The sequence below is a fragment of the Neolamprologus brichardi genome, chromosome 19 (genome assembly GCF_056152115.1).
Source record: "Neolamprologus brichardi isolate AB-2024 chromosome 19, ASM5615211v1, whole genome shotgun sequence".
NCBI classification, from domain to species: Eukaryota; Metazoa; Chordata; class Actinopteri; order Cichliformes; family Cichlidae; genus Neolamprologus; species Neolamprologus brichardi.
In genome coordinates this window covers 15,527,182-15,551,282 of record NC_142122.1, presented here as the reverse complement: position 1 = coordinate 15,551,282, position 24,101 = coordinate 15,527,182, and the positions used below count along the sequence as shown (strand labels likewise).

The following is a 24,101-nucleotide window of genomic DNA, read 5'->3' as shown; positions in this document are numbered from 1 at the left end:
TATGTGATACTGTAATGATCAGGGCTTATTCTCAGTTTAAAGGCGAGAAGCTATTTTTCTAAAGGCTCACTTGAAGGATGAAACAAGGCTTTCTCTCTCTTTCATACAGTTATTGTAACGTTTGACAGATGTGCAGACAAGCTGTTGAAATCCACGGATTACTGGCCACTCAGTTTGTTCCACAGACTGTTGACCTCCATGCAAACTTCTCCTGATCCAACCAAAAACGTGCATTGGCCTAACCACACCAATCTTTGCAACCCAGGCTTTCAGTGGTAGGTCATTTGAAACTGAAAATGTTTCACCTGACATTAAAATAACTTTAACTAGATTTTATGTCTGCTTAGGCACCGCTATCCCAGAATGACACATAAATAACCGTCTAGTTTGGTATTCAGCTAAAGTTTGTTGATTAGTACTCAGCTTTGTTTTGACAAGAAATAATTCATAACCTTTGCGTTTGTGAAGGACAAACGCAAAGGTTAAATGCAGGAATCCCAACAATATATACAGCATTATGAAAAAGTAATAAAGTCCCCTTCCTGATTTTTTTTGTGACAGATTAGACCACAGGCGTCGAACTCCAGGCCTCGAGGGCCGGTGTCCTGCAGGTTTTAGATGTGTCCTTGATCCAACACAGCTGATTTAAATGGCTAAACTACCTCCTCAATATGTCTTGAAGTTCTCCAGAGGCCTGAGAACTGATCACTTGATTCAGGTGTGTTGACCTAGGGTGATATCTAAAACCTGCAGGACACCGGCCCTCGAGGCCTGGAGTTCGACACCCCTGCATTAGACAAAGATAACTCTAGTAAATACAAAATGCAGTCTTTAAATAACCTTTCCATTTATTAAAGAACAAAAAAGCATATCCAAACCTACCTGGCTCTGTGTGAAAAAGTAAGCCTAATAACTGGTTTTGCCAGCCTTGGCAGCAAGAACTGCAATTCAGTGTTTGTGGTAACTAGTAATTAGTCTTTCACATCGCTGTGGAGGAATTAAGGCTCATTATTCTTTGTGGAATTGTTTGAATTTAGCCATGCCTCGTTTTAATTTAGAGGACAAACATGTTACATTTAAGGTCACTTCAGAACCTTGATTTTGTTTTGTTTTTTTTTAGCTATTTAGAAGTTGACTGGTGTGTTTTGATCATAAACCACATGTGCTTGACCTTCAGTGCATGAACTGATAGCTGGACTTGCTTCATCAGGATTTTCTGGTAGAACGCAGAACTCATGTTTCTGTCAATTACAGGAAGTCATCCAGGTCCTGAAGCAGCAAAGCAGACCATCACTCTACAACCATGTTTGACTGTTGGTATGATGTTCTTTTTTATGAAATATTGTGTTGGTTTTAAATCAGATGTAATGGGATTACATCTGAAATTACAGAATATTTTTTGCCAAATTCTTGGGGATCATTAAGATGTTTTTTTTAATAAATGTGAGAGACTCATTTGTGTCATCAGTGGTTTTCTCCTTTGAACTCTCTCCTGGATCACATTTTCGTCTCCTTCTTATCATGAATCATGAACACTGGCCATAATTTAGGCAAGGGAGGCCTGCAGTTCTTTAGATATTGTTCTGGGTTCTTTAGTGAACTCCTAGATGAGTCACTGATGTGCTCTTGGAGTAATTTTGGTAGACTGGCCACTCCTGGGAAGGTTCACCACTGCTCCAAGTTCTCTCTTCTCTGTAAATAATGTCTCTCACTGTAGTACACTGGAGTCCCAAAGCCAACAAAGAAATGGTTTTGTAACCATTTCAACAATGATATATTTCAGTGACTTGTTTTCTTAGCTGTTTCTTCAAATTGTTACATGATGTGTTGCTTTTGAGGTATTTTAGTCTACTTCACTTTGTCAGACTGGTTCTATTTAACTGATTTCATGATTCATCTGGTTTAGCAGTAATGAAGCCTGGGTGTGGTCAGTGAAACTGAAGTGAGATTTGCAAAAAAAATGTGGTTAATCACCATTAAGTCATTATTTAACAAATGGTGCACGTTCCTTTTCCCCACAGGGCAGGTAGGGTTGGATAGGTCTTTTATCTTAATAAATGAAGTAATCAAACTGCATTTTGTATTAACTCAAGGTAGCTGGTTATCTTTGTGTAATATTGCAACTTCTTCTGTGATCTGAAACATGCCAGTGTGAATTTGCAAAATAGAAAAAAAAACTGCTGGAAACAAACAGGCCTGTTCTGCAGTTCTGTGGATTGGCCAGTGTGGGCCAGCATTTGTTGCCTGTTTGCCCTCATTGTTGCAGTCATATGACTGGACAGGTGTCATGTGCTAAGTGCTACAGTCAGCATGCTAGCATACAGTGCATTGAAACAAAGCAACTTAGCATGCTGACATTTTATAAACACAAGTTAAAGACATTTTGATAGCAAAAAGTTCAGTTGCTGTCCCCCATTATACCAAATGTGGTCTTGTGTAGGAACTACAACAATGTAATTGTGTCACAAGCATGCAAGCTGTTAATGCTGAACTTATGAGTAGCAGAGATCATGTGGGCTGAGAATTCAAGATGGTCTATCTCTTCTCACTTTAGAATCTGCTGCTCATACAGGCAAAAAGAAAAAACCTTTCCTCTACATGAAAAAATGCCAAGTTCTTACAGTTTATTTCCTATTTCAAAAAAGTAATTATTTGCAAATGACTTTCTAGTTTTTGGTATTAAAAACAAAATTGTACTTAAATACTAAGTAATAAGATTTATTCTATCACATAAATATAATCTATTGAAGAATCAACAGCTGGCCTTGGTAAAATAAAATAAGCCTTCAGTTATGATCAAGAAGAACAAAATCAGGAAATGTTTTAAAGATCTTGCGTTTGGTAAATTAATGCTGAGTTCTGTGAAAGTAATAAAAAACCTATGAAAGGCCCAAACTGGGAGTCTAGATTTTACTCAGGTGTATGTCTGGCACAACACACACTTTATGGACTCAAGTACCGAAACAACTACACATTTACCGGAGCTGCTTAGCCACAGAAACGCCCAAGGTTTGAAACTCTCGAGTTACTGAGTCAGCAGAGCATTGGCAATGCTTTTAAGCTGCTCTGTAACTTCACGTGTTCTGCCACCTCCTGGTTTCCATTGCACAATTATACCACTTACATCTGGGAGGGAATAAAAACTCGTGATGTGACTTGTTGTGACAGTGGTGTGACAGTCCTATTACAGTAGGACTCATGAATTCCATGAGTTCTTTAGAAAAACCCATTCTTTTACAGATGTTTGTAAAGGTAGACCGCACGGCTAAGCTTCATATTTACGATAATATGACTGGAAAAGACTGGATTCAAAGATTAAGAGGTGTAGCCCAGTACATACACTGTACATAGCTCACTAATTTTTTGGAATGAGATTCTGTTTCTGTGTTTGCATCCCAAGTGTAGCCCCTCGAGCAAAGACACACCTGAAATAAACAACACTAAACATAGATTTTAAGAATAAGTCTTTATGTATTTTTTTTTTCTATGTGAAACAAATGACTATTATACTACACAAATCGAAGCGGATACTGTAAGAGACAGAGACCATCTCTGAGAAATAAGTACAGAACATGAAAATACACATACTGGTATTATAGAACTATAAATTATTGCTCGTTTTGCTACGTTGTTTTCTCGATTCCTACGATACAAGACACAATATTCAGGTTTCAACGGAAACAGTACAACAGTGACAAACGGTATAATTGAGCTTTTTAGTAGACGTTCCCCAGAAATAAAAGAAACATTCAAACAGAGTCCATGTTGAACACAACACGATGACTGTCGGTTTTGATCGAGCATCTTCGGAACTTATTGTTATACATTTTTGTCTTTTTTTGTTTCCATTTACAACATTGCCAAGAGAAGCCATAACAAACTGCACACCGGGACTGGCCTCAGCAACAGAAAAAACACTTGGCATATGTACATAAATATAAATTTTCTTTTCAACTGTGACCAAATGCACCAGTTTGTTAAAACACCATGACAAAAGAGATAAAAAATCTTTCCTTGTGTCCTTCTTTCTGCTCCGCTGCTTCCTCTACAATATCATCCATCACAGCAGCTCCACCAGTCTGCCGTCTGCTTAGATAACTGCGACAGCTTAACCGTAGTGCCAATAAAAGTGCACTCTGCCAACACGGTGCATTTCAAAGAACCATTTCATATCCTGTGAAGATAAAATGAATGTTTCTTGTGGACAAACACAAAAACAAAGATAGTGATTTTGTTCTGCACTGTCATCCTGCCTCGTTTCCTTTTTTCTCTCTCTCAAACCTAAAACTGCACTGCATGTCTACACCTCTTTTCAGAAACGCACTTCCACAGATCCAAAAAAGGCCTGAAAGGTTCACACGAGCAAAAAGGAAGTGGAGTGTTTCACTCACTGCAATATGCTGGTGAAAAGGCTAACCAGGTGTTTAGCTTGAGATAAAACAAACAACACTAGAAATAAAACTGAAGACATACAATGTGCTTCCTACTTTGTCTTTAAAAAAAGACTTTTATGTGAAGGAAATAACAGCACACTGACAGTAAAGTGCTCACATGCACACAGACTTGTAGTTTGCTTACTAATATTGTTACATAGCAAAAAGTACTTTTAGATTTCATGCTGTCTGATGACACAAATGAGGTTCAGACTCGCCTCCTTTGTGTGGCTTTTAATGTTTCATTCAATGGAGGTGAAACACACTGGTCTGATTTGATTTTATTGGAACAAAATAAAGGTGAGTTGTAGATTAAGGAATGTATGTTTTTATAAAATGAGCACTAATTCAATACAAACTACTGCAAGTGGGTCTGGGGAAACATGTTATCTTTGTGTTTAGAAATACAGATCAGAGTCTCTGAGTAAGAAAGAAATCATTTTACGTTAGGAGATGAGTCGATGCTTTGGTTGGTGTATCTCATGTGGCGTGATTCATTTTCCCTTTTCTCAGCAAAATGCTTTCAGGTAAACTGCAATATCTAAAGGAACTATTTCAACAAATTTTTTTACGCTAAGCTATTTACAGCCAGACGCAGCGCAGTACTCTGGTGCGCAGCAGGAGACGATCAAGAGTCCCACAATTGCTCGGAGATATCGAGAGATTCTCAGTGCAAAACAAGCAGTAGAAGGTTTCGGAGGAAACCTTACACAGATTGTGGGTTTGATTAAATAACATAAAAAAATACATTTAAGTTGTGAATTACAACAAACAGAATCAGAAAAAACAGGAAAAACAAACCCCGTCCCGACACCCCTTCGAAGAAATAAGGGGGTTTGACCTGTCAAATCGCAAAAAAGTGACACATGCAAATTTGCCGTCGAGTCAAAGACTGAACTGTCAAGCCTTCAAAAACTCATTCAGCTTTTATTTTTCTACCCCCCGTTTCACATACTTTCAATCCTGTGCGCAAATATGCACTTGCGTCAAAAGCATCAACCCGTTCCTCTGTCATAGTCACGAACATCAATTAAGAAAAAAAAATACACCTCAGCTCTTCATCTACAGAAGTAACTTAGCATGCAAAAAGTTTGGGGTATCAAATACGTAGTAAGTATACACATCTAGTAGTACAGCAAAAAAACACCTCTCCAAATAAAAAAGGACAAAAAGCAAAACCAAAGAAAAAAGAAAAAAAGTCAGACAACCACCATAACTTTGTTAGTCACATATGGCGCTTCGTGCTGTGTGTGATGTTAAATAGGTTCCTTTTTCTTGATATAGCTTGTTAGTATTTGTGTTTCTGTAGGTATTTTTTGTAATACAGTATATACATGCAGACAAGAGCGGAAACATCACACAGTCAGTCTTAATGAGAGCGGAAACTGCGAACCAGCAGATATGAAAAAGGAGGAAAAAAATAGACATTTATAATACATATGTATAACCTAAAAACACAATTTATTGTTTAAAAAAACAGAAAGAAAAGAAAAATATCTTTGCTTAAGTATCACATGTCCTCAACCAAAGATCTTCGATTATTACATATGACTGTGAGACGAAGGGAGAGGTACAGCTAACAACCTAACTGACTAGCAAGCTACTGAGCAGGACTAGCAATGAGAGCTGAGTGTGTGCGATAAGTGACAGGTGCCTGCGTAGGGACAGGTATTTCCACCCCTCTTGCCGAAAACGAGGGGAGATTAGTGGGGTGGAGGCAAGCGTGCCTACCGCTCCCCCAGGCTGTCCACAGAATGTGATGAGTGTGTGTGTGTGATTCTCATCCATCCCCTTCAAGCCACCTCATTCCATCGCCACGCTCCCCACAAACACCGTCTTCAAACAATGTTTGTTGGTTGTTTTTTTTTTTTTTTTGCTTTAGTTGAACTGAAATGAGGGGCATCGACGCTCTCTGTGAGTGCAGAGACGAGAGAGAGAGGGCAGGTGTGTTGTGGGCTTAAGTGGCGGTCTTGGCCCCACTGGTGTTGGAAGGGAGGCCTCTCTAGTTGAAGACCTTTGGGGGTCCGTCGGGACGTCTGGTCTGGACAATCTGCTGCTTTGGCCGCGCTGCCTCGTCCTCCTCTGTTTCGCTCTCGCACACGTGGACCACCACGCTGGGGGTGGACTCTGTACCTGCATGGAGTTCATACTTTTCACCTGAGGGGATGGAAAGAGAGAAGAGCCATTAAGTTACAGTCTGTAAAATATCACCACTAGATGTCAGCAAATTGTGGCAGTGCAAAATCCTGGCCACTGTAGGACAATCATATTTCATATTTTATGTGCGATATTTTATGCTTCTACACTCGAGTCACCTATAAAACTGGTTGCCGTTCATCTGTATTTAGTGTACTCAGATAACAAATTGACTCCAGACCAGATACATCCCACAATCTGCTGTTTTCTGAGCAGGCTGTTAGTCAGCTGTTCATCTCAGCTGTCTGTATGTGTCGATGTTTACTTCTGGAGGCGGCTGTAAGCTTGTTAAAGAAGTCTGATCCATCTTGATGATACTGAGCGGAGTTATTGAGAACATCCTGAAATTTTCTGTCATCAGAGGCTGCTGTTTTTAACTAGTGCTATTGAAACTTTTAAGTTGCTGGACACTTGGTGAATAAACTCTTGTACAATGAGAGAATATAATCAAACTGTTTATGCTTAGGGAAAATGAGATTTCCTGGACACTTGAACCTAACATTAGCTGTATAATGTTGGCTTATAACCAGCCATAGCTGTTTAGCTGGCTCTTGTCAATTTTGAGTATATTAGGAATAAATAAGCATGAATTACAATTTTCTTATGAGTTCTCATCTTCTCATCTAATACATATGCGACGGGTCTGTATCAACAAACTTAACACAATTAGGCAGAACAGCGATGTCCGTCTCGGCCACTGTATTGAAGATGGCAGGGAAACATGGCGACTTCCACAAACTGGCAGCAGCACCTACGTATTTTAATTGATTAATTAATTCTAAGTTTATGAGAATGAGTTTTTTGGAAGATGAAATGCAAACTAATCATTATATCTACCTATCAATCTACATATATACACACACAGTACATCATTCTTTTTTTCAATTAAATAAACTAAAAAAAGGGTAATTGGACATTTACAGATTAAATATGAAAGCAAAACCACTACTGTGGTAAAGAGAGACTGGCAAAACTCAGAGTACTGAGAACTGGACTAACACATTGCTCAGTAGAAGAGGCTTCATGCAAGTTAGTCATTTAATGTAGTGTACATTCCAGAGGAAACTGCTGTATGTTTTGCTCTCTTTGAGTAATATTAGAACTTTACAACCTTAAGTCTAAAAGTAAGTCAATATTATTGACCATTTCAAATGCCTGGAGGCAGGATACTGCCCAGTTATTTTGAAGCATTATTCATTATACCAATGGACACCATACTATTAAGAGTGCATGTATAAAACCACCATATTTATTGGTCAGATATGATCAAATTTACAATTTACATTGTAAATTTACATAAGTAGTAACACTTATGTAACAGCTTTTGCCTCTGGAAATTGTATTTCTGCATTTGTCTTTGCCATTCCAAAACCTTCCCATAAATTTCAGTTCCACATTTAATTGTCTCTCTCTTATAGTGCCTCTGATTTTACTGAAGGGATTTGAATACATCCCCCATGAATGATAAGGAAAAACACTCCTCCTTTTGTCTAGAGTAGCACTAATTTTGCACTAATATGGTTGACTAACTAAATATACTTTATGTTTGAAATATGCACGGCATCTATTATATGGTGACAGCTGTTTTTCCTGTTGGTTAAGGAACAAATCAGGATACGTGTTCAAGAGAAAACTATTCCCCGAAATACTCTTGCCATTTGTCTGGATGCCAAACTCAGCGGACTCTGATTGAAAACGGACTCTTGTGAGATTGTATCACAGTCGCCATGGAGATCAGACAGCTGGCAGACAGGAGGAAATTGGTCTTGTCGCTTTTCGCCGTGGTGCCAAACACAAGAGAGGGACACCGAAAATAGTCCTGCTGTTACCACGGGAAGTTGACAGAGGGAGTCAGCGTGCTGTGCTGCAGCCCTGAGCTAATCTGATGTTGGATGGCAGGATGTGACGCGCAGAACAAAGCAGTTTCTTGAAGCCTCGTGTTGCTATGGTAAAAGCAGAACATGTCAAAATGGTCCTCCGAACTGGACTGCGTGTGTGTAATTGTGCGTGCGAGGACGTGGCAAGTTTAATCATCAGTTTTGGTGATAATAAATTGTTTTTTCCACTTCATCAGCATGATCGCATCCACATATGCAAGCATGGAAAGACGCTGTGGAAATGGCACACCTTCTTGTGCGTGTTAGGTGACATTTTCTAAAGGCTGCGGCGATCTGATATCTTGCTGACAAGGCAGACAGAGATGCAGGTGTTTACTTGCCAGTCTAACTGTGGTGGTTTGTGCTGCCTCATTTAGACTGGTTCCTCATTAGCTTTCATATTGCCATGCCACTCTATATGCAACCAGGTACAAAATCTCCAGGGCAAAGTGAAACCTGAATGATATCCAATTGTTATCATTTACACTATGTGTGTGTAAGAAATAAAATCTTCCGACATTAGTCTGATATGAGTGGATGGTTTAAAACAGGAAGGTATTTAACATTTGTGGCAGCTCCGTGCAGGCTGGGCATGCATGCCAACACTCAAGTAGTCTGTTGCCAGTTTAACTGAGCTAACTTTAGTTCTGAGAGCCTCTAGAACTCTGTTTAAACTTAGAATAACAAGGATGCAATTGTTGATCTGCATAGACATGGAAAGAATGAAACAGCATTGTTCTTGAGGTGGGGAGGAACGTGATTGTAAGATTAGCTGCTAAAACTATTTCCACACTGGATGTTTTGTTTTTCCTGGGTGGCATTGATGAATGTTAACTTGGCTCGACTAAATGGAAAGCAGAGCAGATTCACTCGGGCAGATTCTATAAACTATTGCCATTGGTTTACCATCCTCCCTTAATGACTCCTCCTAAATCCCTGAAATAAGTAATGATGAATTGAAATGAATCGTCCCTGCAGGACTTTCTAATCCTAGTTTAATACTGCAGATAGAAAAAAAACTACACACAGACGTTCACCACCTCCAAAAATCCACTTATGGTTTCTATGAAGGGGTTTAGTCATTAGTCAGTGTATGTTATGCAAAATCATTTGAATCCACTGCTTCTTTCATTGTATATGTACTGACAATGAACCTTGATGCTGATGTATCATAGCTCGAACATTTGATTCGTGGGATTCAGTCTGGCGTTTCCTTTTTTATGCTTCTCTGCAAAAAACCACAGCAGCAGGAAGTTCTTCGCTGAGATCACTAAGAAAGACAGATTTTTAAATGGCACAGCATTCTTTAAATGTACTTCTGAACAAGTACTTCAGACGCTATTCAGAAGTGACTAACGCGCCGCAGTAAAAGTCAAGATTAAAAGAGTTATAATTCAAAAATGTTCCATTTCCTTTTGTCATGATTGCTTCCCAGATAAATATCCTTTCCACATCGCCCCCCTGAGGTGCATGAAATAATTTCCTGCTTTTTTTCGGCTTTACTGTTCAGAGACGAACGATTCAAAGGAGATTTTTTCATACATTTGTTGCACACCATTTTCCCTGTGTTATGCCTGTTGTAGGCACCGAGTACCAACACAGAGCACGAGCGTGTTGAAGTCGAGTACTGACCGGGTCCGAGCTTGGCTACGGCGCACAGCAGGTCGTAGTTGATGACGGGCGTGGCGTCTTCGCTCTGGCTCCAGCCCACAGGCGGTGAGGCAGGGGGCGAGATCAGAAACTGTTTGACTGGCTGGGGAGGGGCCAAATATGACTTATCAATGTCCTCGTCACCATTCTGGATCTATTGGAGAGAAGATGATAGCTGATGAAACGGCTGTTCTCTTAATTCATACACAAGTCTCATCTCGCTGGTTATATGCACAGGATAAACTGAAGTTTCAGTCAGAAGCTCTGTCTTCAAGTCTCTAATAAAAGGCTTTTTCCAATGAATGGATTTCAGCATTTTGATAGCTGCCAATTGCTGTAATTACAATACCTACATGTGGCATCTGTCAAGCTGTAAAATCCTTAACCCGCTTACATCAAAGTACTAAAAAGTGCAGCAGGGGTCATGACTGATGATGTATTCGCGATAATGGGAGTTTCAGTTGGAGTCGCAGTGACTTGTATTTTTTCCAGGAAGCACAACTTTGATGGAATCTTGACTAAAACTGAGCTAAACTGGGTATTTTGGACTTGCTACACATTAATTTATAGCTATTTAAATGTGATTGAAATACAATTTATACAGTATGTAACCTGTAAAATTCATCCTTCAACCTCTCTCTTCCCAACAACTGCATAGAGACACACAGCTACAGTGTAGTGGGTGGGTGGGGAATCAAGAACTGTGTTCTTGTGCTCAATCATGTAACATATGAGTTGACAGGAAGGCTCATAGGTTCAGGAAGCAGTCAGGTGTGGCTCAGAGATGCAAACAACACTAAAAGATGGATTAAAAAGAGAAATTGAAAGAATTTGGGAGGAGACTGTGTACCATGCTCTTTCTCCGAGTTTGTTTTTCTGTGTGTTGCTGTGCACACACATTGCACTGTGCCCTAACTCTCTATGTAAATAAGCAGTGCTTTGCCTCAGATCCTCCATCTCCCAGGCCCCCTTCCTGCCCTTTCCCAGACCCCTCAGCTGACACTTACTTGAGCAAAGTAGAGTTTAAGCTTCTTGCCGTTGAACTCGGACTCATGTAGCTCAATGCGTGCGCGGGCTGCTGCCTCTGGGGTGCTGAAGTTGATCCGGACTCTCCGGAAGCTTTTGAACATTTGGAAAGTCGCCTGTTCATCGTAGATCCTAAACAATGCCTCGAACCTCTCCTGCACAAGATAAAAAAAGGTAAAAATATACAAGTCTGATGAGAGATCGAGGCTATTGTTGAGCATGTTACAAATCGTTGTTACGTGTATGCTGACAACCTGCTGATACTGTGAAATACAGCAACCATTTAAAAACCCAAGTAGACTAAACAAGTCACATTTTTTCCATAAACACTTAAAACAATGTTTTCTTAGTTAACATTTATTCACTGACAAACCACGGCAATAGTATTTACACAGCGATATGCTTGACTAGAGGCAAATCTTCTGAGTCAGCGTCATCATCTTTCACTTAATGATCGTCAAAATTGGATTAAAAACTGTTGTTTATTGTTCTCTATTTCTTTAGTGTGCAATTACTCAAGATGAACTATGTTCTCTGAGCACTATTTTCTCAAAAGCTAAATAACATCAAATATCTCAAATACAACAAAATAAGATATTTGAGAACTCTACGCGAGAAACTCGTGTGACTAAGTGCTCTGCGTCCAGCTCTGTCATTTTCCAGCACTCTTCTCTGCTGTTGTCTCTCTTTTCGTTTTTAATCCTTATGTAATTTTCTGCTTCTTGAACTATATGTCGATTATACATTCCCATATCCCCCCCCAATCAGGCCTCTCCACGGGCACCAAATTGGCCTCCTCAACTGTAAACTCAATCAAGCAGCTCAGCAGGAGGGCAAAAAAAGAAAGTAGGAGGCCACCAGGGGAGCTCGTTTCTGAACAATCAGTAGTGCTACTCTTTGAATCCTTCCAACAATGACTATCAAACAAGACCCTCTTTTGAGAACGAAGAAGGATGATCGACTGAATGTGGTCTTCTGCCAGTACAGGTTCAGAGGGCCTTTACATCTTTAATGTAGTTCTTGTTGTGCTCAACTTGGGTAATGCGGCCATTACAAAAACATTTCTACTTAATACTTAAAGAGTTAAAGTTAATGCAAAGACATCGTTAAGTATGTGGATATGGCCGTTTGCTTTTACTTTAATCAAGTGTCTTAAGAGCCACGTGTTTGCAATCAGTGGTGCCAATGTCTACTGGCAAACGCTGCTCTCAAGTCAGCGCCCATTTCCGTTATTGTCTGACAGATTTTTATCTGAGCTGAATTTTTCTTCTGTCAGTGGAAGCTAGAAACTAAAATAGTCCCACAGCACTTTCCTTGTTGAGCTGACACAGCAGCTATCACCAGGATGGAAAAGGTGAGCGTTACCTGAAGGAATACAGGCAGCATGTCGGCTGTGAGATCTGCCTCTGTACATTAGTGACACCTAAGTGACAGGATACACCTATAATCTGCACACTCAGCACACCGAGATGAGTTCTGGGCTCTCTCTGCGTGTCGTTTCAGCCCTGAGTCTTATTGGAGAACACTTACCAGAATCTGGCACATATTCATCTGGCCGTGTTTGACATTTAACGCAAAAATCTTAACACTTTCACACTGTATGTAATCAAACTACGAGCAACACATAAAAGTCTGGGTATCATAAATTAAAGTCAAGCTGCAAACACAGCACTGACATGCTAAAATGTCCATATTCATATAAAAAAGAACTGTTTTCATTCATTTTTATTCAGTTTTTTCAGTCTAAAAAAGCTGTTTTTAAATAAAATATCTTTTTAATATAACGCAAGACACAAACATCTGAACATGTGGATCAAGATACTGAAACTGACTCAAATCATTGTCTGTGAAGGTTCTCAGTCATCCAGGTCATCGTAGACTAAGGTGACACCTACCTAATCACATATGTGATTAGGCAGATGATCACCAGGGGGTCCTTTGTCCCTCTTTGGGGGGAAACTCCCACTAGGTTTAAATCTGGGACTCTCCACCATTTGACCCTTAGAACTGAAGAAGCTTGTCGGATGAGAGGTGAAACGTCTCCAAGCAACTTAAACAAGTCCAGACGCTTTTCTTTCCAAGCTCCTTAGACTGACTCAAATCATTGGCATTTCTACCTAAATGATCGATTAATTACTAAGTGACTAATCAGTTCACAGTAAAGTAAACACTTAATAATGATCAGTAAAGCCATTATGCATTTGTATTAATATATAGCTGCTATATCTCAGTACCTTGGTTTTTTGTTGACACAGTAAATATATATGATTTATAATACGGGCCTCTCTGTAGAGAAATCACATAATCACACTATCTGACACATGCACAGCTCTAAATGATTCAGCAAGCTGTCAGCTGCCATCATGCTGCAGTGTGCTGTTCACTGTGGTCAAACAATTTGGAGGAAAATAAAAAAGAAGATTAGCGCTTTTACTCCTAATCCTCCCCCCTTTCCCCTCTTGTTTTATTTTCACGTCTTCTCCCCATGTAAGTGCATCAGGTCTTCTGTTGCTGAACACCTCTGGGTAGCTGGCTTAACATCAGAAGTGACTTCACCTACAGGCCATGTGATACCATTTTTAGTCAGATTTGGACTTCACCATACAAGGTGCGTACTTAAGACGCTAGAAAAAGAAGTCACGTTAGGAATGTGTGAATATTTTGACTCCTTTTAAGTAAAACTTAGCAATTAAAATGCAAAAATCCCTCAAAGCCAGAGGAGATTGAAGAGCATGCTTATCGCTAAATATAATGGGAGAGCTGGGAGTTAAGTATGTTGATTTAATATGAATGCTCTACGCTCAAAGTTGTGCATAAATAGCAGGAGAAGCAACATATCAAGATGTTACTTCTCATATTACATATTGCATCAGAGAGGGTACATAGTAATCCTAATAACAGAGATTTATAAATCCATCTGTCTCTTGTGAGCCACTCAGTTTTACATAAGTGAAATACTAAAACCTAATTACAGAGGCCTAGGGAAAAATGTGTTTTCCCTGAATTTCTGATGAATGATGCAGGCAAAGAGGCATAAAACCCTCCTAGTGATAGCTCTGTATGCTATCAGATTGCTGCAGTTGCCCATAGTTTGCATAGTATGCTGCAATAAGTCTACGGTGCTGGAGGTTGATGCATTGTGTGTTTCTTCTTCAGTTGTGTTTATACACCTCTCTGCACTTAATTATTAGTTATTATTAAACTGGCTCTCTTCCACATCATGTCTTTGTCCTGTCTTGCTTCCTTCACCCCCAACCACGGATTGCCCTCCCTGAGTCTGGTCCTGCTGAAGGTTTTGTCGTGTTAAAAGGGAGTTTTTCCTTCCCACTGTCACCAAAGTGCTTGCTCATAGGGGGTCATATAATTGTTGAGGTGTTCTCTGTTTTCTGTTTTGTATTGTAGGGTCTTTACCTTACAACATAAAGAGGCTTGAGGCAAATGTTGTGATTTGGCGCTATATAAATAAAACTGAATTGAGTTGTCTGTGAAGGTTCTCAGTCCTCCAAGTCATCGTAGCCTAAAGAGCTTTAAAAGAAAAGCGTCTGGACTACTTTAGATTTCTTGAAGGTGTTTCACCTTTCATCCGAGAAGCTTCTTCAGTTCTAAAAGCAACTGGTAGAGAGAGAAACCCTAGTGGAGTGTCCCCAAGAAGGTCATGGACCCCCCTATTGATCCTCTGATTAATCACACAAACCAAGGTGTGAAAATGGGTGTGGGTCACAATCAGCCAAGGTTTCAGGTGAACCCATTGTGAAACCTAGCCCAACCCTATCATGTGATTTACTGAGGTCAAACGGCCCAGGCTGTGAGTGAGCGTTAAGGCTTCTGGGAAGGGATCTCAACACTGGATTATAGATGGCAAAATTGAAGTGAACTGAGTTGAATTCCTTAGCAACCAGTTGCTACTGGGTCACTGACTGGCCTCTAGGGCTGTATGACTGAGGCCTAAATGGTCTCACCTTTCAATTTGTTAAATTTTGTTTTCAGGTTCCTTAATATTTGCATGTGAGCACAACAGATTTTGTTTTAAATTAGAATTTTATATTTAATAAATGAACAATGAGCCAGTTAAAATCCACATGGACCGGCTTTTGCAATTTAGACGAGCAAAAAAAGCTTCAAACTTGTTACTAAACTGTTTACAGCCTACACTATGGAAAGCATGTTAGGAAACAGCTGCTTACACATTCAGCAGGTGTAAAACAAAATTAGCATTCACTTGAAGTTTTTTCTTCCCTCAAGACAAATGCTTGAGGGAAGCATTTGTTCAGTACAATTTACTAGCTTCTTCTTAACTCTGTTTTCCTATTACTGATCAGATGGTGTACATTTGGTTTATCTGAGCTAAAAAGGAAAAGACGCTGGTGAGCATGCTCGCACTAAATTAAGATATTAACGATGCAGTGACTAAAATGAAAAGACTGAAGCAGTCACCTTAAAAAAGCTTTCAAGCGTCATATAGCTAAAGGAAATTGACTGAAGACAGACTCATGAGTCACAGTTGGTGTTTATCATAAGAGACACGTTTGTTGGTTATGAGTAAACTGGGGGTGGGAGGTTGGCAGCATTTGTATTGCAAGATCTTGATTTACATTTCAGAGCATTTTACATCAGTCTATTGTTTGTTACAGTTGCTCCTGATTTTGGTGTAATCGTGACTTGAGTATAACAAGAAAGACACTTGTTGAACCTCTCTGTAGAGCCCGCTTCAGCCCTTATTCACACTGTGAATTTTCCATGAGCCTTGGCCAGCTTCTATGACTCAGATGTCATCAAAACTCCATGTGTAAAACTGATAAGATAAGTCATTTACATACACAGAGGCACACACACATACACCCACACACACAGCGGTGACTTCCCTAACTCAAATTGATGTTTTGGCATGTGCAAAGACGTGGGAAAGCTCTGAGATCATGTTCCATAATAGCAGGCAATGTTTGTTTTACACCACCATATGCCAGCGCTGATAAACCCACGGCTGATTGGTGCGTAACAAGTGAGCGTGCTGATCACTAATTTATGTGGCCTCTATGCGCAAACATGCTAAAGGAATGAGAGGAGGAAGACGAGGGGAAACGAGGAAGAAGAGAGGGGTTGTTGAGTTACATGTGGCTGAAAAGTGCCCTGCTCATCTGCCATCACAATGTTCCCTGTGGTGACCTACTCCCTTTGTTCCCTTGTGTAGTGTGTGTGTGTGTGAGAGAGATACAGAGAGCAATTGAGCAAGCCTGTGGGTGATGTAGACAAAGCGTTCATGATTCTTCACTGTGTTTCCACAGCTGTAGGTACCCACACAAATACAATACGCCTACTATACACTCACACACAGGGAAGTCTGCATAATAAAATAATTGGGCAGCGCCATTCGTCTCTAAGCACAGCTGAAGGACGACCGCTTTTAACCGCACAAAATCCTACCAGTACTCTGTGTCCTGTGAGAGCCCGAAGGACAACAGGTGAGGGAGTTAAGAAGCGAACAGCACGTCCTGTTTTTCATTCTCAACACAGAAGATTAAAAAAAAAACCAACCTTCACACCTCCAAAAAACAAACAAACCTGAAAATAAGAACAAGCTGGATACCGATTTGTTTCAGAACATAAAATTTGCTGCTGTTTATAATAAGGCTGTTGCTCACGGGAGAATTCCAGTGTGTGTAGAGTGGAGAGTCTTTGGTGTAGACCGCACATTTCTCCATGTCACCTTTGTGTAACACCCGAGCTATAGCTCCACGAGCCGGATTCCCTTACTTTCCTGTCTTTGATTTTGCTTCTGCCCAGTTGTTGCGTAACAGAGCTAGTCTGTCACAACATTCAAGCTAAACCTGTCATGGTCCTCGTTTTTTGGACCCTGAGTTATGAGTTTCTGAACTTATTTGTCAAGTATTTTCCGTTTGGCTCTTAGTTTGTTTGCATATATTTGTATTTTCTTTTTTAATCTTTAGCCCAGGGGTGTCAAACATAAGGCCCACAGACCAGAACCGGCCCTGCAAGGACTCCAAACAGGCCCACTGGACAACTTTGAAAATTGGAAGGACTGCACAGATTTTTACCTTTTAACTGTATTTTCATGTTTTACAGCTTTTCCTATTGAAAGAGGCCTCCATCCCCTAATTGCCATTCACACTACACAAAAAATAATTAACTAATAGTGATTATTTACAGTAAGTCCACAGTAAAAAATAAAATAATCAAACATTTTCTGTGAATTTATGAACATTTTTTTTTATAATTGTGTTATAGCACAGTCTTCATGGACTTCATTTTGAAAGTCATTATCAGGTTATGCATTTTTAATGATGGCAACCTCTTAACTTAATAGAGGTTGCCATTAAATGAATAGTGCCTTCATGTCAACATTTTTGACGGTACAATTGCCATCTTTACGACCTCCACATGTGCATGCAAGCGTGCTGGACAACTTGCAGATTTATTTGCAAGTAAGTATTTTATTGTATAATTGCATGATCTTAGTTTTTACTTGTTTTCACTAAAAAGCTATAGATATTATTTTAATCTGAATTTTATTTCCTCATACATATAAATGATTTCATGCTTCCAGCAGCAAGACGGCCCTTAAAAATACACTTGAAAAGGTCCTCTTGAATGCTTCTACTAGTATAAAGTGGGAAAATGGAAATGAGCTTTTACATATGATTGCATTCTTGCATTACGTAATTTTAACCATAACTAGCATACACATAAAAAGATCTGCAATCAAAAACAGCAGTTCAGGAACTGTCTGTGGAGGCAGGCACAACTGCAAACTAGCACAAAAGACACCAACATAAAAAGACACTAAGCTTGCTAGTAAGCTGCAACCTCTCTTGCAGTTTCTCCAGGGCCTTCCTTTCAGAAGCTTCCCCCTTGTAGGGTAGTTATGCTCCTGACTGTAAATGGAAGGCTGTCATCGCAGTGGCAAAAGGACATAACTGTGTGCATGCTCACAGCAGCAAGCTCACGGTCTTGACACACAACCACACTTAAAAAAAAAGATCAGACAGCATAGGGATGAGGTGTGCAAGTTTACTGGGAAATGTCAACATGGTTTTCGGTGGCAGAACAAAAGAAAGTAGTGATTTAAAGAGCAGTGCTGAGAGAAACAGGAAGCTGGTTAGAGAAAAAAAAATCCACAGGATCTACTTCACACCTTCTCTACCTAATGAACTGGTCAAGTATCAGATGACTGTGACTTGAAGTGTTTTCCCGTCTTATGTAAAAGGGAGATTAAGTTTCTTTAATATGTAAACAGCACTAACGCTCAGCAGACCTGCAGGTTCTTCCTGTTCTTACTGACGGATAAACGATTTCAGACACACTGGACAAATACTGGAATGTATTCTCAGCAAGCTATGTTCAAATTGCGATGTTTTCACAAAAGCGCCTACACGCTGTCACTTTTTATTGTTGTGTTTGTCAGCTCATTGTGTTTATAGAGTTACATAAGGTCCATTTATATAGCTGTTAGTTTGCTGTCACTGCCGGGAACCAGCAAGTAGCATCATCTGCAACACAGCTACATGTTCCATTATTTCTTTGATGATGCCTGAAAATGCATCACGCACGCACAAATATAATTAATTATTTCAAAATAATAGGTATTGCAGAAAAGGCATTTAATATTCATCTGTAGCAATTTTGGACCTTTAATAGTTTGTCATTTTTTCAGGAAAAAGGACAAATAAAATTACAATAACAGCATTTAAATTAAGGGTTATTTGGATTGATGCCTGACCAGAAACCGTTTCTCAGGATTCTTCAGATAGACAATAATGGTTGAGAAAATAATAGAGTAGCATAACTATAACAACCCTGGTTGGAGGGTAAGTTAAACTAACACAGAATAATAAAAACTAAAATGAAAGAGGATTTGGTTAAATTTAACCCTAGCCTTAGACAACTTTAGGTTTAGGTGAAAAATGTCGTTTCAGTTCAAATTCACCCTTTCACAATGTTAAAAATGCACATTAGCAGGCCCACGTGCCCCACTTCCAACAAGTTTATCTGAGATTTCCTTGATTTAAATTGACTGACTGGGCCACAATGCTCCATTTTTATCTGGTTTCCCATTTAATCCTGTACAGTATTTCAATCACCCTGGCACTCAGAGCACAATCCATGACTGTAATCCACAAGCTTGTTCAGTTCCATGTTGAATTACACCATTTGGCGTTTTGGATCAAAATGAAAAGATTAACCAAACCTAATTGGGACGTGAAGAAGGGTTTTGTTTTTTTTCCCCTTCCTTTGGGGAATTACTCAGCTTTCTCTGCGACACGTGCCGAGCTTTAACACAGTCTAATCCAGACCCTCACGCTTCAATTGGATTTGGGTGAAAATCAACAAACTAGGCCACAGAGCTTCTGGGTGAGTGGGGGATGGTGTTACACTAAAAGTAGATAATGCTGGAATAATTAAGAAAATTAATTTCTTAAGTGTGTAGACAATCGTTTTTAATTACTGTCCTCCCTAAAGGACCAAACTGGAACCAGTGTAATGAGGACGAACGAGGAAGGAGGATCTGATTGTAGAGATAACATACGGAGCTGGACGAAAAATAACTGTACCTGTTCCAGTATACTTTCTCTAATAGCTTTCCAGTTGAATATGTATTATATTTAAAATATAGAAGACCCTTCAAGTGGCGGATATTAGAGAAATCACAGTAAAAAAAAAATAAAATAAAAAAAAACCTCAAGTTACAAAGAGGATTTCTTGAGTTTTCTAGCTTTTTAAGTTTCATTTATTGTGCAGGACCACTAACATCCATTATCTACTCCTCATATAACATCTAAATAAAGGGAAATTATTTATTACACCTCGTTAGTCACCTTTTTTTCCATCTCAGATTGCTGATAATTGTTCGAGCCATGTTCACATTAGTATTAAAGTAAAGGCAGGACTTTGAAAATCTTCTAACTTCAATGAAACATCTGTACACTACATAATAGTTTATCTGTTTGGCATGAATAAAAAACTGAAAGTCAATAACTCATATGGCTTGGAAGTGACTTTATTAAATGTAGATTCTAATTGTATATATCCGCTAAATTTTACCACCACTTTTTTTCCAGCTTCTTTGAGAAATTTAGTTAACTGGCAAGCTGGGAACCCATCTGCTACTATCTGATGACTTTACCTGTGGGGATAACTGCCAACATTTGCAGCTTCCATTGTATACAGCAAAAATCATTCGCCACGGTTTCCTGATCTTTCTTTACAATGGAAGAGACATTTTTAAAAGCTTCAGATGTTAGCCAGGGGGTTTTGAGACTGCATTTTGTAAAAATGCTACCTGTGTTTTACTCTTACCAGAGACTACTTACTCAAGCTTGATCCATTAATCCTATAAGCAAACTACAAACAGAAACATGAAGCCTTACAGAAGCAAAAAAAAAAAAAACCTTTATGTTCAGACACGTTCAGATATCTATCTATCTATCTATCTATCTATCTAGATAGATAGATAGATAGATAAAAAAATATACATACATATCTATAGATATATATGTACCTCTATCTATATGTATCTATATGTATATCTAAGTTACTGTCTTCCTTCTCTCACCCCAACCGGTCACGGCAGATGGCCGCCCCTCCCTGAGCCTGGTTCTGCCGGAGGTTACTTCCTGTTAGAAGGGAGTTTTTCCTTCCCACTGTCGCCAAAGTGCTTGCTCATAGGGGGTCATATGATTATTGGGTTTTTCTCTGTATGTATTATTGTAGGGTCTACCTTACAATATAAAGTGCTTCGAGGCGACTGTTGTTGAGTTGTGTATAAGTTGTATAGTTTTAATGTTTTATTTGGGAATAGAATGGTGTGTATGTGTGAGTTTGGTGATGGAGTTTTTATTATAAATGAATTATGATTTTTTTATGAACTATTATGTCTATTTTTTAATGTTTTATGGACAACAGATGGAAATTAGCCTTTGGCTATAATCTGTCATGTTTGCATTCATGTAATTTATTTTACATTTATGTTCATTAACATGCACAGTCCTAAATAAATAAATAAATAAACACCAGAGAGTTTCCAAAAACTAACGTAAAAGCCCTGAACTGAAACATAAAGTACTTGAGTATTTTACAATACGCTTGTAACATGCCGCATACAAATTATAACTCGAGTGTTTTATAAGGTGCTCAGTGGTTTCTGTTGGCTGTTATGGCTACATTCAGCCTGGAGGTTAGGGGTTAGTGTTTTAGCAATATAAAACATTGTAAGCTACTGTTAGCTTGTGACTACTTAGGATTAGGTAATGTGTCAGAGAAAAAAAAATCAGACTCAGTATCACTGGATAAACTCCGGATAAAGATTGTGCGTGTGTGTTTGTGTGTGTGCAGTGACCTGTACCAACATAGGGAATCACAGCTTTCCTCAAATCAGCCATTAACATTAGCATAGCGGCAAATCCTTAGTATTACAAAACAATGAGAACAATCTGTGATTAACAGCTTTGTCTTAATTGTGACGGCTCTGAAAACACTGGGAAGGCATGTGAATGGGCCAAGTGTTATACAGATGAATAAATACCTTGAGCAATGAGCTGAATTGACAGGGCCCAACGCTGCAGTGCTATGCTGCCACTGCCAAGGGCACAACGTGTCCACGACAGGGAGCTAGAAATCAGTTTATAGCACAGGGAGACTCATTAATCCTATTACCACCAACGTGGTCATTACGGGTTTTTTTAAAACGATTTTTATCGAAGCTGGAGCTTTTCCTCTTCAGCTCCATTTAGGCAGAACACACAGATGGTGATACAAGCACACGCATACAATTTCTAGCTGGCTTGCACGCAGATCCGTACGCTTTTAAGGTGACGATAATCCAGAGAGTTACACAACATTACGTAAGGTGGCTAAAAGATGCCACACCAACAGTCCTTAACTCAGGCCGCAGAGTACAGACAAATGAGCTCACCACTCTCGCTTCCTACTGCTCACTCTTGCATTTTACCCTCTTTCAACATCTCTGGTGGCAATCAGTGCATTACTCTGTGGTGATACAGCATTTCTAGTGATGATTAAGCAGTGCAGAAACAAAGGCAAGAGCATGCTGCACAGTTACATCACCATGTTTTGTTGCAGAAATATTATGGACAGTGATTCAAAATGGTAAAAGCATGACCCTAGATGAATCACATATCTACCAATGTACTTTTAATTCCTTATGAACTGCTCTGAAACAGGAGAGAAACTTTCATGGCCCAACAGTTTACAATGACATGTCGATTCCTTATATTAAGACACCGAAAGTCCCAAAACTCCACAGTGTTTGATTTACTGGTCTCAGCAGATGGCTGCTCCTCCTTGAGACTGGTTCTACCGGAAGCTTCTTCCTGTTAACAGGGAGTTCTTCCTTCCCTCTGTCACCAACTTCTTCCTCAAAGAGCGTTGTTTGATTGTTGAGATTTTCTTTTTACTATTGTAGGGTCTTTGCCTTACAATATAAGTTCCCTTGAGGCCACTGTTGCTGTGATTTGGCGTTATATAACTAAAAGCAAAATTGCTTTTAGTTATATAACTAATAGAATAATAGTAGTTTAGAAACTGAGACTCATAAGTGTGTTTATTTTATGATATACAATTGAATGCATAATCTATTAATCTATCTGCCGCATATGGATAAACACACAGCTCTATACTTAATATGATTAGTTTTTGCCCTTAGCTTTCACAGTGCAGCGTATACTCCATAGACTGCAGGGTATGTAAAACTCTTGCTGTGTTTTTCCTTAGTAATTGGCTTGATGTTGCTTTTTCAGTCCCTTGCATTCTCACAGCCATTTTTCTGAGACAGGAAATCTAATTGGAAATTCTGACAAGAAAATTATGTTCCACAAGAACCTTCAATAACAAAGACCAGTCACTGCATGATGCTGTTTCCGCACTCTTTGTCCTCGGTAAGTAAATTGGGAGCCCCTACATTCCATTGCAAGACCTTTTTTATTTTGCATCTAATCTTATCACACAGTCATGCCATCTTGGCTACATGGTAACCAGACACCCAAGCCAGGAGCATGTCCTTTGTTCTACGTCACCCTAACGGACACAGCACTAACCTTTAGCTGACACCTGAGATCGAGCACTTATCTAGGGTTTCAGGCAAATGTGAATGCCGCCTGCCTCGTGCCCAGAGTGGGGGGAACAGGCACACCTGAGCCCACTGCTCAGACCCAGGATCGCTCAACCCTGCCAATATGCAGATCTAGTTTCCTACCAGCACAGAAAATGATACTGCCGATGTCTACATCCATTCTGCCTTCCCTACCCTACCCTCCTGTTGCTTCTCTGCCTCTTGCCTTACACAAACACCTGGTCAGGCTGCATCACAACAATGTTTTTAAATGTGAGTCTAAGATAACATGAACGCTCAAATCTAATGCATGGTTATTCGGTATGCACTAAGAGCTCTGTCAATGGTATTTCCCTAGAATATTAAAACAAAAGGCCAAATGTCTAAGTGGGACTGATACATGTATATTTTTATCTTTGCTCTGCTATATTGTACATAAGGCCTATATAAAAAAAACTCCACACTCACCCTTCGGGCAATCTTTACCCTTCAAGCTCAGGTCCTCTACCAGAGGCCTGGGACGGACACACACACACACACACACACACACACACACACACACACACACACACACACACACACACACATATATACATATATAGTTAGGGTTTAAGCAAAGGATAGAAAATATCTCTATATAAAACTATGGTCTAGTATATTGCTTTTTACCTTCCTGTGCTGTTTATATGCTTAAAATAAACTTCCTAAATGAAGCGCGATGACAACATGTTATGTAACCTAGCACATTAAAAAAAGACAGCGGGAAAGAATGAAAACATCACAGACGTCAGCAAAATCACTCTTCAGTTTTGCTGAACAACAAAAGCGCAGATTAGT

The 24,101-nt window shown here is 39.5% G+C and overlaps 1 protein-coding gene across 5 annotated transcripts in view; it reads right to left on the bottom strand.

The window, feature by feature from the left end:
• Positions 1-3,451: 3,451 nt before the first annotated feature.
• rcan3 (regulator of calcineurin 3) overlaps positions 3,452-24,101 on the bottom strand; it is a 43,924-nt gene continuing 23,274 nt past the window's right edge. For all 5 annotated transcript variants that reach the window (XM_006798510.3, XM_006798511.3, XM_006798512.3 and 2 more), the window contains 3 exons: positions 11,164-11,337; positions 10,139-10,310; positions 3,452-6,590 (listed from right to left, as the gene is read on the bottom strand). In XM_006798510.3, the coding sequence (XP_006798573.2) occupies positions 6,436-6,590; positions 10,139-10,310; positions 11,164-11,337 (501 nt within the window). In that variant the 3' untranslated portion in view covers positions 3,452-6,435. The remainder of the gene's footprint in view (positions 6,591-10,138; positions 10,311-11,163; positions 11,338-24,101) is intronic.